Source organism: Taurulus bubalis (assembly GCF_910589615.1).
Source record: "Taurulus bubalis genome assembly, chromosome: 8".
Classification (NCBI taxonomy): Eukaryota; Metazoa; Chordata; class Actinopteri; order Perciformes; family Cottidae; genus Taurulus; species Taurulus bubalis.
The window spans coordinates 1,248,758-1,264,074 of record NC_136596.1 but is presented as its reverse complement, the minus strand read 5'-3'; the positions used below and the strand labels follow the sequence as shown (position 1 = coordinate 1,264,074).

Below are 15,317 nucleotides of genomic sequence, written 5' to 3'. Positions count from 1 at the left end.
AGATCACCTTGCTAGCGGGGAAAGAGCACCTGCGGATAGTAAGGCTCTGACTGTTGTTGGAGAAGGTGAGGTATTGATTTTGAATAAATATATATTCAGATGCTCAAGGCGCTAGACATTTGATGGGCTGTCTTGGCTGACACACCTGTGACACAACTGTGCCCATGGACTGGCACATGGTGGTGGTTCGCATTTTCAAAAAAGGGGGCTGGAGAGTGCTCAAACTATCAGGGTGTCACACTTCTCAACCTCACAGGGAAAGCTTATGCCAGTGTGCTGGAAAGGAGGCTCCGACCGTTTGTCGAACGTCAGATTCAAGAGGAACAGTGCAGATTCTGTCTCGGGTCATGTGTTCTGTGCTCTCACACCAGACTCATAGTTGAGGGACATTATGACTGTACTATTATTAAAAGTAATTTATCAAACGTCATTCTAATGCATTTATTCATATATAATGTGTCGGCCCTGCCATAATGTGTATATAAATATACCCACACATGTACGTATGTGTGTATAAATACACATTTTGTATGTATTCATACATATAACGTACTCGAACAGCTTCACCTGCGCGCGCACCTGGAGTCACTCACCTGTAAACATGACAGCGTTCATGTTTCTTAAAGTGTAGCGTATATTCATCAGCATATTCATCTAAGATATGATCGATTAATCTCTCCTATTTACCTGATAATAGACTAAAAGCACATTCATTACAATATGATTGATTAATCTCTCCTATTTACCTGATCATCGAGCTGAAATCCGTCCGCCGCTCCGTCGCTGCTGTAGACGAGAGGAAGTGAACGCTGAAGGTTCAGGAATGTGTATGTATGTATTATACATGTATATGCAGCTTTACAGTCATGTGTCTTTAGTGAAGCTGGAAGAACATATGGAACATTTGAGTATCACATTATGTTCGATGGCTCAGATTGAAAATTGGATGTTAGACTCACATGAGAGCCAATGAAATGAAAGCAGTAAACCTTTTGCACTCAGAGAACACGGCTGCTCTAATCTATTTACTGACACAATGAACATCAGTGAACTGTTGATCACAAGCTTTTTTATTTTTAAACACATCAAGTTAATTTAACTTAATTTAATGGTATTCAGAAGCTTCTATGTTGCAGTGCAGGGCCTCTGCACACACCAGGGTTCGGTTCAAAGGTCACAGATACTTGTACTGTTATGAGTCCCAGCAGGAGGAGGGGGCTTCTTCCTGCTGTGACTTACAGCACTGAAGGAATTATGATTATAACAGGATTCATATCTGATGTCCGTTCATGCTGCAGGCTGTCGCTCTCTGAACATCATGTAGACAGAGCGCCCTCTAGTGGCAGCATGCACTACATGTTTTATTTGCTTATTTAAAGGTTCTCTATACGATTTACAGAGCATTCATATATATTATCTCACAACTATGAGCTGTCAAGATTTAGGTTAGATATTTTTGGTTGGTTAGACAATCTTTCATATTATAATTTTTTTTCTTCCCACAATTCTTTCCCCACACATTTAAATATCTTTAAATACATGATAGCATGAATCCAACATATTGTAGCAAACAGATGAATGGAGGCAGAACAGGTTATATTTCAGTAAATACAAATATTAAAACATAAACGTCAATGTGGTGTGTTTATAAACGGGCAGTGTTGACATTGGAATCCAGGCGGGAGGCGTTCATATATATATGCCTTCAAAGTAAACACAGGAAGTCACAGAAAAAATGACTTCCTGTTAGTTCCGATCTTTTGTCTACTTGTAGTTTACAGATCACGTTTGGATTTATTCATATGTATAAATATATATTTATGTAGAAATGTGTGTGTAGCTGCATCCTTTGTTCTTTTTATGTCTGCCTGTGAAATACATTACTACTGGTTTAGATATGTGTTATATTAATAAGATTTATTATTATCAACCACACAAGATATGTTTTTAGATTAAACCTGAGTCTAATAGTCAACAATACAGCGTTAAGTATTACAACTACACATAAATAATGATTTTTCACAACCGCCTCGCTCTCGTGAGATTATCGTTGATCACGTGTGCATGACGTCAGAGCGAGTCGGACACAAATCTACCCAGCATGCATATATGAATCTGTGTATTATTTCAAGAGCTTAGTATTGAATGCACAATACCAAGGTATGTTTACACAAGTTACTGGGCTCAGTTTCATATAAAACACTATGATATACTATATATATATATATAAATAGTAGGGGGTCCCTGCTCCATCTCTCTGGGGTCTCTAGCTTGAAAGACGTTGAAGACTTCTGGGTTAATCCTTCTCGATGTAGCATCACATGATGATAAAAATAATAATAATCTGGAGAAAAACAATAGGTTCCTGACGCTTTTCGTGCACGGACCCTGAACGCCCTGAAATCTCGTATCTATTTGGTCATTTCATTGCTATTGGTCACAATACAAATTTACAAATATTCAACCAATGGGAAGGAACTCAATCAGCGAAACCTCGTATCTCCACTCACAGCCGAGCTGAAGGGAAAACTTCGGCCATCCGTCAGTCTAACAAAGTTATACTTCTGTTGTCCATATGACTCATAACATCCCTTTGCACATTGGATGAAAGCACACTTTTGAACATGTTGTACCTGAAAGTCTTCCGGTAGCTCGTCTGTGTGTCTTTGGGCTCCACAGCGTTATCAGAGGATGACGCATTGGTTGCTGTGTTTCACTTTTAAGTCTCTTAACTTCTGCTCGTGTGCCGTCTCCATTTCTCTGAGTTCTTCCTTCAGCTTGGCTTCTTTGTAACGCGACAGATCGCCCAGCAGTTTATACTCGTTGGCGAGTTCTCGTTTCAGGACCTCCTGTTCCTCCAGATGCTCCGTCATCAGGCCTGCGAAGTCCTTGTGGTATTTATGTCTGAATTTGTTGTTTTCTTCCGCTTGCTTTCTCGCCTCCTCTTTGTATTTCTTTTTCATATCCTCCATTATTTTCTCATGTTTTTCCTCTTGCTCTTGTCTTTCTTTTGCCTCCTGTTCTCTCTTTTGTTCTTCATTTGTCACTTTGTTTTCGTGGTTCTTTCTATCCTGTTTATAAACCATTCGCAGCTCTTTGAGGTTGTTCGGCTTTTGTCTGGATTTATTTTCACTGTTTTGTTCCTCTCTCATCTCTTCTGTTCTCTGCTGGAGCTCAGCTCTCTTGTCTTCATCTGACGTGGAAGTTGACATTATTTCTTCCATCAGAACTTCCCTCTCGACTCTTTCTTTCTTTATCTGCTCACGCTCCTCCTGGTTAATCCTTTCTTTCAGTTCCTCCAGCATTCTGACTCTCAATTTGCGATCCAGCTCAGTTTCTGCTCTCTGTTTTTCCATTCTTTTTTCCATCGTTTTAATTTCTTCTTCACGCTGTCTTTGGAGTTCCTCTTCCTCTCGCTGCATCTCTTCTTCCCTGGTTTTCAGGATCTTCTCCACTTCCCTCTGGATCGCAGCTTCTGCCTCTCGGAGCGTCTCATTGGTGTAGCAGCTGCCTCCATTTTCCTCCACCATGGTTTCAATCTTCTTCATCAAATCAATAACTTGACAATGTTTCTTTTGTTTATCAAAGTTATTGAACACATGATATCTTCCTCCACAGTCGGCGATCAGTTTTTTAAAGGACTCATCGCCTTTTTCGATGTATTCCTCAACACACTGCTCCTCGTGCTCCAGTAAATCTCCACTTGTGAAAAGAATGATGGTGAACTTTTCAGCATTTTTCCCAAAGACTGTCTTGATGAGTTGTAACGTCTCCTTTTCTTCTTCTGTAAATCTACCAATGCGTAACACCAGCAGGAAGACATGTGGTCCAGGAGCCAGGAGACTGATGCATTTCACCATCTCCTCATTCACCTCTTCGTGGGACAACGTTGTGTCGAACAGACCAGGAGTGTCGACCACCACGACAGGACGAGCGTCCACTTCACTCTCTGCTTTCTGACAACATTTGGTGACTGACTTCTGGCTCGATTCAGCTCTGAACTCCTTTCTTCCTAGAATGGTGTTTCCTGAGGAGCTCTTTCCGCTGCCAGTCTTTCCTATCAGAACAATCCTGAGACACTCTGGGCTCTGCTTCTCTTCATCACCTGGGAAATAAGAAAGACACTTTAAAGTTACATTAAATGGGGAAAGCTACGACAGCATTGGCTCAAGAGCCTGGTATAGAACATGGTTAATGACACTGAGTGGTTCATTAAAGAAAAATACTTACACCTGGATGTGGTCTTTGTTTTCTGGTTGTCCAGTTCAGCCTGTAATGTGGTGTTTTTCTCTTTTTCTCCATTTCTAAATGTTTCTGTTGTATAGCAGCTTTGTCTTCCTTTAAATGGCCTCATCTTTTCCACATAATCCATCAGCTCTGGGATCTGCTGCTGGTCCTTGATGTTGAGAACAAAACATCTTCCTCCACAGCTCTGACTGAGCTCCTGGATCTCTTTGGTTTCCTTTAAAAAGTCAACAACAGCTGGAGCTTTAGGATCTGAGTCCACAGTGAACAGAATCATGGTGAAGTCATTGACTGGAGAGCTGAAAGAGTTCTTGATGGTCTCTAACTCTCCCTTGTCTTCATCAGTGAGGGGACCCACAGGTAGGACCAGGATGAAGACATGGACGCCCTCAGGGTCACAGAGGGAGATACACCTGAGGGATTCCTCCATCACTTCCTCCTGAGGTTTTCCACACAAGGCAGGCAGCTCCACCAGAGAAACCCGACGTCCACTCACCTCTCCCTGATGTTTAACACACTCTGATGAGTTGGAGACTGAATGAAGCTCTGTCTGACCTAAAATGGCCTTGACTGCTGAAGTCTTCCCTGGTCCTGTCCTCCCACACAGAACCAGGTTTAAAGATGGCTTCATGTGGTCAGAGAAGGTGAGGAAGGTTCCTTTGGTTTCACGCACAATCTTCTCAATCCTTCTCATCAACCGTCTTTGGTCATCTTTCAACATGCTGTAGTGTTTTCCTCCACATTCCTTCAGCAGCTGATTCACACAGAAGTTTTCAATCGCATGATGTGTCATGATGAGCATCGAGTGTTTAAAAGCATCTTCCCCAAACCAACTCAGAATGGACCTTAATATGTGTGCCTTCCTCTCTGTGAAGGTGGAGGGCTTCACCAGCAGCAGCAGAACATTCGGTCCAGGTGGACAAAGAGTCACACATTCCTTCAGCTCTTCTTTCACGGTTTTCAGGGACTGACTGAAGATGTTTGAGGTTTTAACTACCGTTAAAGACCTTCCTTTCCACTCCCCATATGTAACCACGCATTGGTTGAATGGAGAATGTTTTTTGAAATGATCCCCTCCACCAGTGATGAAGTTTAGAAGTTGTGTCTTTTTGTCTTCACTTTTCCCCAAAAGCACAATCCTGAGTGCAGATTCTGTAAAACATCAAAGTTTGAGAGAAAAACATTGTGGTAAATAATCTCTGCTGTGAACATAATAATGTCTTATTGTCTGAGTTAAAGTTGGACAATTCTTGATAACTGTCTACAGAGGAAACTCATCTCCTTACTCTATCTCTAAGAGCCCTACAGAGGAAACTCATCTCCTTACTCTATCTCTAAGGCTGAGCCCTACAGAGGAAACTCATCTCCTTACTCTATCTCTAAGAGCCCTACAGAGGAAACTCATCTCCTTACTCTATCTCTAAGGCTGAGCCCTACAGAGGAAACTCATCTCCTTACTCTATCTCTAAGGCTGAGCCCTACAGAGGAAACTCATCTCCTTACTCTATCTATAAGAGTCCTACAGAGGAAACTCATCTTCTTACTCTATCTATAAGAGCCCTACAGAGGAAACTCATCTCCTTACTCTATCTCTAAGGCTGAGCCCTACAGAGGAAACTCGTCTCCTTACTCTATCTCTAAGGCTGAGCCCTACAGAGGAAACTCATCTCCTTACTCTATCTCTAAGAGTCCTACAGAGGAAACTCATCTCCTTACTCTATCTCTAAGAGTCTTACAGAGGAAACTCATCTCCTTACTATATCTCTAAGAGTCCTACAGAGGAAACTCATCTCCTTACTCTATCTCTAAGAGTCCTACAGAGGAAACTCATCTCCTTACTCTATCTTTAAGAGTCCTACAGAGGAAACTCATCTCCTTACTATATCTCTAAGAGTCCTACAGAGGAAACTCATCTCCTTACTATATCTCTAAGAGTCCTACAGAGGAAACTCATCTCCTTACTCTATCTCTAATAGTCCTACAGAGGAAACTCATCTCCTTACTCTATCTCTAAGAGCCCTACAGAGGAAACTCATATCGGCCACTTGTTTCCGAGACCTCGTTCTTTGGGTCTTGACCCAGAGTTCGTCACCCTGGCTGCGCCTAGATATCCTGTCCATGAAGGTCACGAACAGGACCGGTGATGAAGGGCAGCCCTGGTGGAGGCCAACACCCACCGGGAACGTGTCTGACTTACTACCGAGGATACGGACACAGCTCCTACTGCAGTACAGAGACCAGATAGCCCGTGCCAACGGGTCCGGCACCCCATACTCCCGCAGCACCCCCCACAAAAACCCCAGAGGGACCCGGTCGAAAGCCTTCTCCAAGTCTACAAAGCACATGTAGACTGGTTGGGCGAACTCCCAGGACCCCTCCAGTAGTCTTGCAAGGGTAAAGAGCTGGTCCACTGTTCCACGACCGGGACGGAATCCGCACTGCTCGTCTTGAATCTGAGGTTCGACAAGCGGTCGGAGCCTCCTTTCAGCACCCTGGCATAAGCTTTCCCCGGAAGGCTGAGCAGTGTGATGCCACGATAGTTTGAGCACACTCTCCGGTCCCCATTTTTTAAAAGGGAACCACAACCCCGGTCTGCCAGTACATGGGCACTGTTCCCGACCCCCATACGATACTGAAGAGGCGTGTCAGCCAAGACAGCCCAACAATGTCCAGCGCTTTCAGCATCTCAGGACGGATCTCATCCACCCCTCGCCACCAAGAAGCTTTTTGACTACCTTAGCGGCCTTCGCCAGGGATATGGGTGTTAAACTTAATTCTGAGTGGTAATAAAAATGTCTTTTATAAGTCTTTATGCCGGTGCCATCACAGACTGCAGTCTGCTTCCTGTTGTTTCATCAGACGATCACCCAGTAAAGTAAATGCTGAATCAGCTCCACAGCCCACATGCTCACCTCTGTTCTCCTCTGTCAATCGCTTTGAGTCTTCAGACACTAAGGAGGAAACACTGAATTAGTAAAAACTCTTCAACTGAAAACATTTCAACTCGATTCATAATCAAAGTTACAGCTTTTTTTTTAACCTTTTTAAACTCAGTTGAGCCCCAGACATTTTTCTCAAAAATTGCAAATGACTTTGCATACCCATACTAAATACAGAATATCCCCTCAACCACAAGGGCTATTTGAATCATTTAAAAAAGGTATAATATACAGAAAACACTTGTGAGACTAGTTAAGAGGTTCATATAGCAGTATATGTGTTACTGGTTTATTGGTTGATGATAGAACACAGGAAAGAAGAAAAGGATGCATTTCCTCTTTTTAATTATGCACATCATTGATTTCTTTTCTACTATACATCAATATGTCTCTTAGCGTTCCTAGAAAATTTGCCTAAAACACCTATCCAGGTAAACCCAAAGTAAATTGCAAGCTGTACTTGAACCATTTGGAGTAAATGCATGGTCTACACTCTGAAGCTTTTTCCCCTCAATAGTCAGAATCACTTTAAGTGCTGCTGACACTGAGTTATATAAGTTTGAACACACTCAAGTTTAAGGTTTTTATTTCCGCCTGAACATTTCTTTGCAAATAGATGCCTGTAGATGACTATGAATGGGACTTATGAACTGGAAAACACAATGGGACCATAGCCTGAAGCCTTTTCTAATCCAAGTAAAACGCAGATATCAATCCCACAGAAAATGAATATTTTACACATGTTTTTCAAATGAACTGTCTAGGCGTTTTGCCATTTTGAGACTGCAAAGGAGCCAGAGTATTCATGATATATATACTAGAGACCTTAAAAAGGCTTATAATCTTGCAAACTTATAGAGGTACTATTCATATTTACTACAAGTTTTGCTGACAGAGAAAATGAAGTATAAATGCATTTTCGTGCTTATTCAATGCCAAACTGAGGATCTGTCAGCAGCAGTTTGCTCATCATGAAGCTTGTCCCTTCATCCCCACCCCCTCATGATCAGGCTCGTTCGTTAGAGCTGCAGAGCTGCTTCTCGCCTGGAATCCAGACGAGAGCAGCGGCTGCAGCAGGAGGCGTTCACAAGAAACTGAGATCGAGTCGGACAGTTTTCAGCTGCCTTCAAAGTAAACACAGTAAGTCACAGAAAAAATGACTTCCTGTTAGTTCCGATCTTTTGTCTACTCGTAGTTTATGATCACGTTTGGATTTATTCATATGTGTTTGTAAATATATATTAATGTAGAAATGTGTGTGTAGCAGCATCCTTTGTTCTTTTTATGTCTGCCTGTGAAATACATTACTACTGGTTTTGATGTGTGTTATATTAATAAGCTTTATTATTATCAACCACACAAGATATGTTTTTAGATTAAACCTGAGTCTAATAGTCAACAATCCAGCGTTAAGTATTACAACTACACATAAAATAAGAATTTTCTACAACACGTGGTGTTTGCTTTCAGATCTAAGAGCCAATCAGCTCTCTGATGCAGAAAATGCAGAAATATTGTTTCATATCTTCCAGCTGATATGAAATGGTGCAACACCAGTTTGTGGATATTTATGGATGTAATCACGTGTTTTGGACAAAATCTTTTACGAGATTGGATCATCTGAAACATTTTACGACGAAACAAGACCGTTGTTGTTGGAATGTTATCGATTTATGGATCAATATGAGGCGTCATCGGTGAGTTTTGATATTGTTTGTTTGTTTGTTGTTGTCTGACATTAACGTTAGCTGTAGCTGCTGTGGTGGTCCGATCTGGATATTGTTAGAATGGTTAGAATCCCAAGAACCGTAGCGTGCTAACGCATTACCACACTCGTAGTATCAAACTATAAATAGCGATCGTCTCAAGTGTACACTTGTACTGCACAGAACGCTAATTAACAGTACCTCTGCAAAGTTTGACTTTGATTAAGTGAAGTTAAATATTTGGATTAATTAATTTCGTGCACATTTCGTGAACCGTAGGTTTAGTTCCGCTGAGAACCAAAATGCCCTAACTTTCTTCCTGGACCTTGAACACCTCTGGTTCCACAACAGAGGGGCTCTGCTCAAGCAGATGCACCAAAACATACCAAGCAAGTATCGTTTCATCCATAAGTAAGTCATATTTCAGTTTTTTGGGCTGGAATGTGGTTGATAGCTTGCTGAGGCTTTGTCTCACAAGGGATTTGGCGGATTCTGTAGGTCGTAAGCTATCCATAAAGGTGCGCTAATCAGGTGTAGCATCAAGCTAGGGATATACAATTATATATTTTCATAATTTGGGGAACTCTCTTGAGCCACTTTCGAGTCCTGAAGTCATATTTATGGTTTATGTTAATATGTATGGTTGAATTGTGTTATAAACATGTAAAATTGACTTATATGCTCTTGTAAGGACAGGCTTTGCAGGGTTTTTTGGTATCTGACTTCAGTGACTCTAGTATCCATTCATGGGAGTACGAGGACTCTCCCTCAGGTTTCTTCCCTTTTTTCCTTGTGAAATGGTTTTTACTATCTTTATTTGGGGGAGTTTTTCCTGATTCGATGTCACATCGCAGCATTAAAATACATTGCAAACATTAAAATACATAAAATGGGACACTGTAATTAGATGTTAATAAACAGCAGAACAATTTAACTTACTCTCAGGTGGCAGGAATTCATAGCTGCTTCTCCGCTTCACAAGCTGCAGATCATCTGGCACTGTAAGAAAATAGAACATTGATTAAATGTTCAATAAAAAGGTGTTTGTCGTAGTTTAATGTAGGGCTGCAACTAACGATTATTTTAATAATCGATTAATCGGTTAATTGTTTTTTCGATTAATCGATGAATCGGATAAGAAAATGTTTTTATCAAAAAAGCGTTCATTTCCAACCCTTTATTCAAAAACAGAAGTGACAGTGCAAAACATCTTCAGAAAGTGCACAAACTGGTTGCTCCTTGAACATCCCTGAGCTGTTCATTAAAACAACAAAACGGACTAACACTAAAAACATACACATGTATGCTTTACATCTGCCAAATGTGAGCCCTTTTTACTGTAATTGATCCCTCCAGAGGCTGCATTTACATACCCTGCTTTATCAATATGTATGAAATACTGGACAGAGGGAAGCTGTACTGCTACATATAGAGCGTCCTCTTCCTTAAACTCGTTCATTCTGGGTCTCTTATGACCACGACGTCACGTTGTTGGCTAAGCCCAACTACGTGATTTGCTTCATTCTACTTAAAAAAAAAAAAAACCTGCAGCCAGATCCTCCGGTGAGCCGGTTTAACGTTAACGAGTGACAGCGTGAACTGAACCAGACCGGGGGGTGACGGCATGTTTCACCACGTTACGTTTTTTTACAAGCAAGACTGAACTGTAACGGAACATAACGGAACTTTAACGACAATACACAACCCAAACACATTAGCTAACGCGATAGCAAGCTGACTAGCTTCATTAAAAACAAGTTTGAGGAACATGAAGACGCTGATTGGCCAAGACTCGACTTGTCAAAGATCTTCTATTTTTGAGAGGATCACAACTTCAGCTTTTCTCGTGTCTCACTCCAATCTCAGAAACGCTGGCCGGCCAGTTGCTCTGCTCCGCTCTTTTTTTTTTCCTCTGCGACTTATTGCCCGGCGAAATAATCGCGCGACACAACGAATCGATAATGAAATTCGTTGCCAACACTTTTGATAATCGATTTTTATCGATTTTATCGATTTGTTGTTGCAGCCCTAGTTTAATGTCATGTTGTAAGGAATCACTTTTTTATTTATTAGTCTTCTGATATTATATTATGAATGAACTTTGAGCTCAAGCTACTGTAGTGTTTTTTAAGCTTAGTTTGTCACATTTAGACTTTGCACAGTGTAAAAAAATTAATTGTTTATGTGTACATTACAATAAATGAAATGATAATTAATAAGGGTTATTATTATGAAGGATTTGTAATTGTATGCATATGAAGGTCACTGTTTTTACTGTAGAAAGATGAATGTGTGAATGGACATGCTGCATGGACTGCCGCTTAAGGAAGTGTAGTTCTCTTGTTCGCCTGAGGTGGCGGAGCTGAACATTGACTTTTGAGATGATATAATCTACCCTTTTCTAGAGAAGAAGAATAGCTCCACCCCTGAAGCTACAGGCCAATGAACGAGTTAAAGACACTCAAAGGTGTCTGGGATAAACTAACAGCGAGACTGGCAGGGTCTTCTCTTGGGACCACAGAGGCGGCAGGTAACTGGGAAACAGACTGTGAATCTGTGAGCAAGAGAGGGCCTCAATCGAGAATGCATAAGCTGTTTTTGTGATCAACCTTTTAATAAATACTTGTTATTTATAACTCATCGCATCCTGGACCTTTGCTTCCCATGACCACCCGGGATTTTAAGAATACTCTTCACTACTGAAGCTAAATAACAGCTTGAATGTGTGATCCATCTCAGTGAACAAGTCCAAAGGTATGTCACTATAGAAACAATGGTTGTCCAGACTAATAAAGTCTGACTGAACTCACCTGCTGCTGCATCCGCCATGTCGTCACTCTGCTGGAAACGTCAAACACCAAATCAACTGGAAACCAGCGGCTGAGTTTGAGAACCTAAAGAGAGGCGAGCATGACATGTTCTGAATGGAGCCTCCGTCGTTTACCTGCTAACTCGCTCTCCTCCTGTTGATTGTTTTTTTACAATGAAAGCAAATAGAAAACATAAATTATGTCCTACAAAACAAGTGAGATTTGTGTTTTATTGGAAGTCTTCAGACTTTAAGGACTAAGTGGTTGGTTTGACAGATGTTCTTCAGGTTCAGAGACGCTTCCCAGAGCTTTCTATGGAACCAGATGGGACTCCTGCTCAGCGATGAGATGATGCTCGGATCGGGTTGACCATCCTTTCATTACTGGTCTGCTGCGTTTTGAACAACTCAAAATAATCTTAATTTAACAGTAATTTAACAGATTATGTTTGGTTTTGAACGGGTTCAAAAGAAACGTTCCTCAATTTAACCAAAAGTCCATCATAGGGTATTTAGAGTCTGTTCTTTGTGTCTGAGAGGACGAAGCGTAAAGAAAACGCCATAATTCAGTTTTCTTTTGCAACCCTCAGACCAGAACATAGAAGAAAGACATGAGTAAACCTTCTGCTTCCTTTATTAATTTGAATTCAGCCAACAGTCTGCAATCCATTTAATGCAAACTGTTATTGGCTAGAATGTGTCAGGATCTGGTATAAAGGTGGACCTAAACGCCAAAGCTACAGTTCAAAGTAAATTTATTATAAAACAAAACAAAACAAAACTCAGGTCAGTTCTTCAAAAACAGGTCGAGGAACGAAGAGACAAAACAGGAAAGCAAAAACCTGGAACAAAAACAGGCAGCGGAACGAACAGACAACAAACAGGTATTTTAACAGGACCGCTAACGGGACCGCCAACGGGACCGCCAACGGGACCGCTAACGGGACCGCCAACGGGACCGCCAACGGGACCGCTAACGGGACCGCCAACGGGACCGCTAACGGGACCGCCAACGGGACCGCCAACGGGACCGCTAACGGGACCGCTAACGGGACCGCCAACGGGACAATCTGACGAGGGGACAGGAGACAAACAGGGTTTAAATACAAGGGGAAGGTAATGAGGCACCGGTGGAAAACAATGAGGGCAGCACAGGTGAAGGGAATACACAACCAGGGACAATGCAGCCAGACAATCACAGGGACAGGAAGTGTAGGGAACAGAGAGGACACACAAGACAGGAACTTCACAATAAAACAGGAAACAAGACAAACCAACATCATGACGGAAAGACAGAATTGATAGAAGTCTGGCAGTTAAATAATATTAATGTGGCCCACTAATGCAATCTGGATAAGTGGCAGAAAATGTATGTTTACATAGATAATAAAAAGCCTTTAGCTGCAATCTGAATAGACATATACAACATGTATTTTTGTCAAATAGACACAAGACAAGTGTCACATTTTCATTTGTTATAAGTTCAATAGAATTAAACATAATTTTTAGTGTTCTCGAAGTCTCAGAGCAGAAAAGTCTTTTGGGTATGATCTATCGTAGCTTGTACTGGTTCGTAGCAGAAGTCACAGAGTTGATAAAAAGTTATTGTGTTAACAACAGCACTAAAACTTTGTCATGTCATTTTTATAGCTGTTGTAATATTTATCAAACAGATGATCTAACTTCTTCATTCACCTTTAGACCAGAGGTGTCAAAGGTATTCACATTCATTACTCAAGTAGAAGTATAGATACTAGGGTTTAAAAATACTTCTGTAAAAGTTGAAGTATCAACTCAAGCTTTTTACTTAAGTAAAAGTGTAAAAGTACTGGTTTCCAAACTACTTTAAAGTATAAAAGTAAAGTAAGGGGATTTTTTTCTGCATTAAGGACAAACTCTTAAGCCACGTCTCTACCCCACCTCCCCCAAAACAATCATTTTTCTAAAAGCTATAATGACTATAATGTTTTAAAATGTTATGTTGAAAAATGTGGGATGCACTAGGCTACCCGTTTCAGCTGCATATATGCCCATTGAAAATGATCACATTTTATTACAATGCAAATACATTAACCTCTTAGCTTTCCAGTAAAACTTGACGAAACACACCTATCCAGGTAAACCCAAAGTAAACAGGAAGCTGTACTTGAACTATTAGAGTAAATGCATGGTCTTGGTCTCTTTTGAAAGGTAACAATCTGAAGCTTTTTCCCCTCAATAGTCAGAATCACTTTAAGTGCTGCTGACACTGAGTTATACGAGTTTGAACATACTAAAGGATAAGGTTTTCATTTCCGCCTGAACATTTCTTTGTAAATAGATGCCTGTAGATGACTATAAATGGGACTTATGGACTGGAACACACAATGGGACCATAGCATGAAGCCTTTTCTAGTCAAAGTAAAAAGCAGATACTTCTAGATATTTCTACTTAAGTAAAGTAACGAAGTATTTGTACTTCGTTACTTGACACCTCTGCTTTAAACTGAACTCAAGACTCGTCTAAATCTTGTGTGCATTGTTAGAATAATAAAAGGCATAAATACATTTGTCATTATCAATATTAATTAGAGTAGAAAACAAAATTCCCCATAATTACAAAACAACATATTTAAAATATAATGTCCGTGTCATCACTCACCTGAGGTAGCTGTTGCTGTTGCTGCAGGTTGACGCTCTTCCATCATTTAAAAGTAGATTCCAAGAAAGAAAATGTTCTTTTCCGCTCCGTTGAGGTGGTTACTATGGCAACAAAGAGTGACGCTGTTCCAGCGAATCACCTGAACCGTCATCAGACACCTGAATGTTAAGAACAATCAGATGTTACTCATCGATCTGAGAATGTTGACTTCTTTACAAAACTTTTGTTAGTTTTAATTTATTCTCCGGTGGTTTCTGCATTTGTTAGTTTGAATCTAGTTTCTACTCACCAGGTGAGATCCTCGTTGCTTCTTTACAAACTGCAGACTGAAGACAGACTCACTCAGTCAACCTTTGTCTCCTAGTGGGCTGAACAGCTGAGTTAATGTTTAATGTTTGAATAATTTCAAAAGGTATAATATACACAACACACTTGTGAGACTAGTTAAGAGGTTCATATGGCAGGATGTATTTTCTCTCTTTAAATATGCATATTATTGCTTTTTACTACTATAAAATAGCATATGTGTTAACAGCATCTCTGCAAAGTTTTACTTTGACAAAGTGAAGTAAAATATTTGCAGTAATTAATTTATTGCACATTTCGTGTACCGTAGGTTTAGGTCCCATGGAAGCAAAAATGCCCTAACTTTCTTCCTGTACCTTGAACGCCTCTGGTTCAGGAGAGTGGGAGTCTGGAGTCGGCCAGAGGGGCGACAGGAGGGTTGGGGGTCGCTGCGGCTCGAGGAGAGTTGAGGAGAGCTGAGCCCACGGACCGGCCTCACCGAGGTGAAGCAGAGGGATGAGGTCTGGACGCTGCTTGAGGAGTTTTACTCTCAGACGCTCAGACTGTTAGTCACTCAGCGTGGGCAGTGTGGTCCGAGCTCTAATGGAGGATGGACACGTGATGATGAAGGTGCAGCTGACCCAACATGAAACAGATTGATAGCAGTTTATTATGTTAGATCTTAGAGGGTT

The 15,317-nt window shown here is 41.0% G+C and overlaps 1 protein-coding gene across 1 annotated transcript; it reads right to left on the bottom strand.

The window, feature by feature from the left end:
• Positions 1–2,684: 2,684 nt before the first annotated feature.
• Positions 2,685–11,719, bottom strand: LOC306740125 (GTPase IMAP family member 8-like; the record flags this gene model as incomplete). The annotated part of the gene is made up of 5 exons (XM_079222234.1): positions 2,685–2,878; positions 3,266–4,105; positions 4,231–4,999; positions 5,105–5,193; positions 11,701–11,719. The coding sequence occupies 5 exons, from the start codon at positions 11,717–11,719 to the stop codon at positions 2,685–2,687; spliced, it is 1,911 nt and encodes a 636-aa protein (XP_079078360.1).
• Between the last annotated feature and the right edge of the window lie 3,598 nt (positions 11,720–15,317).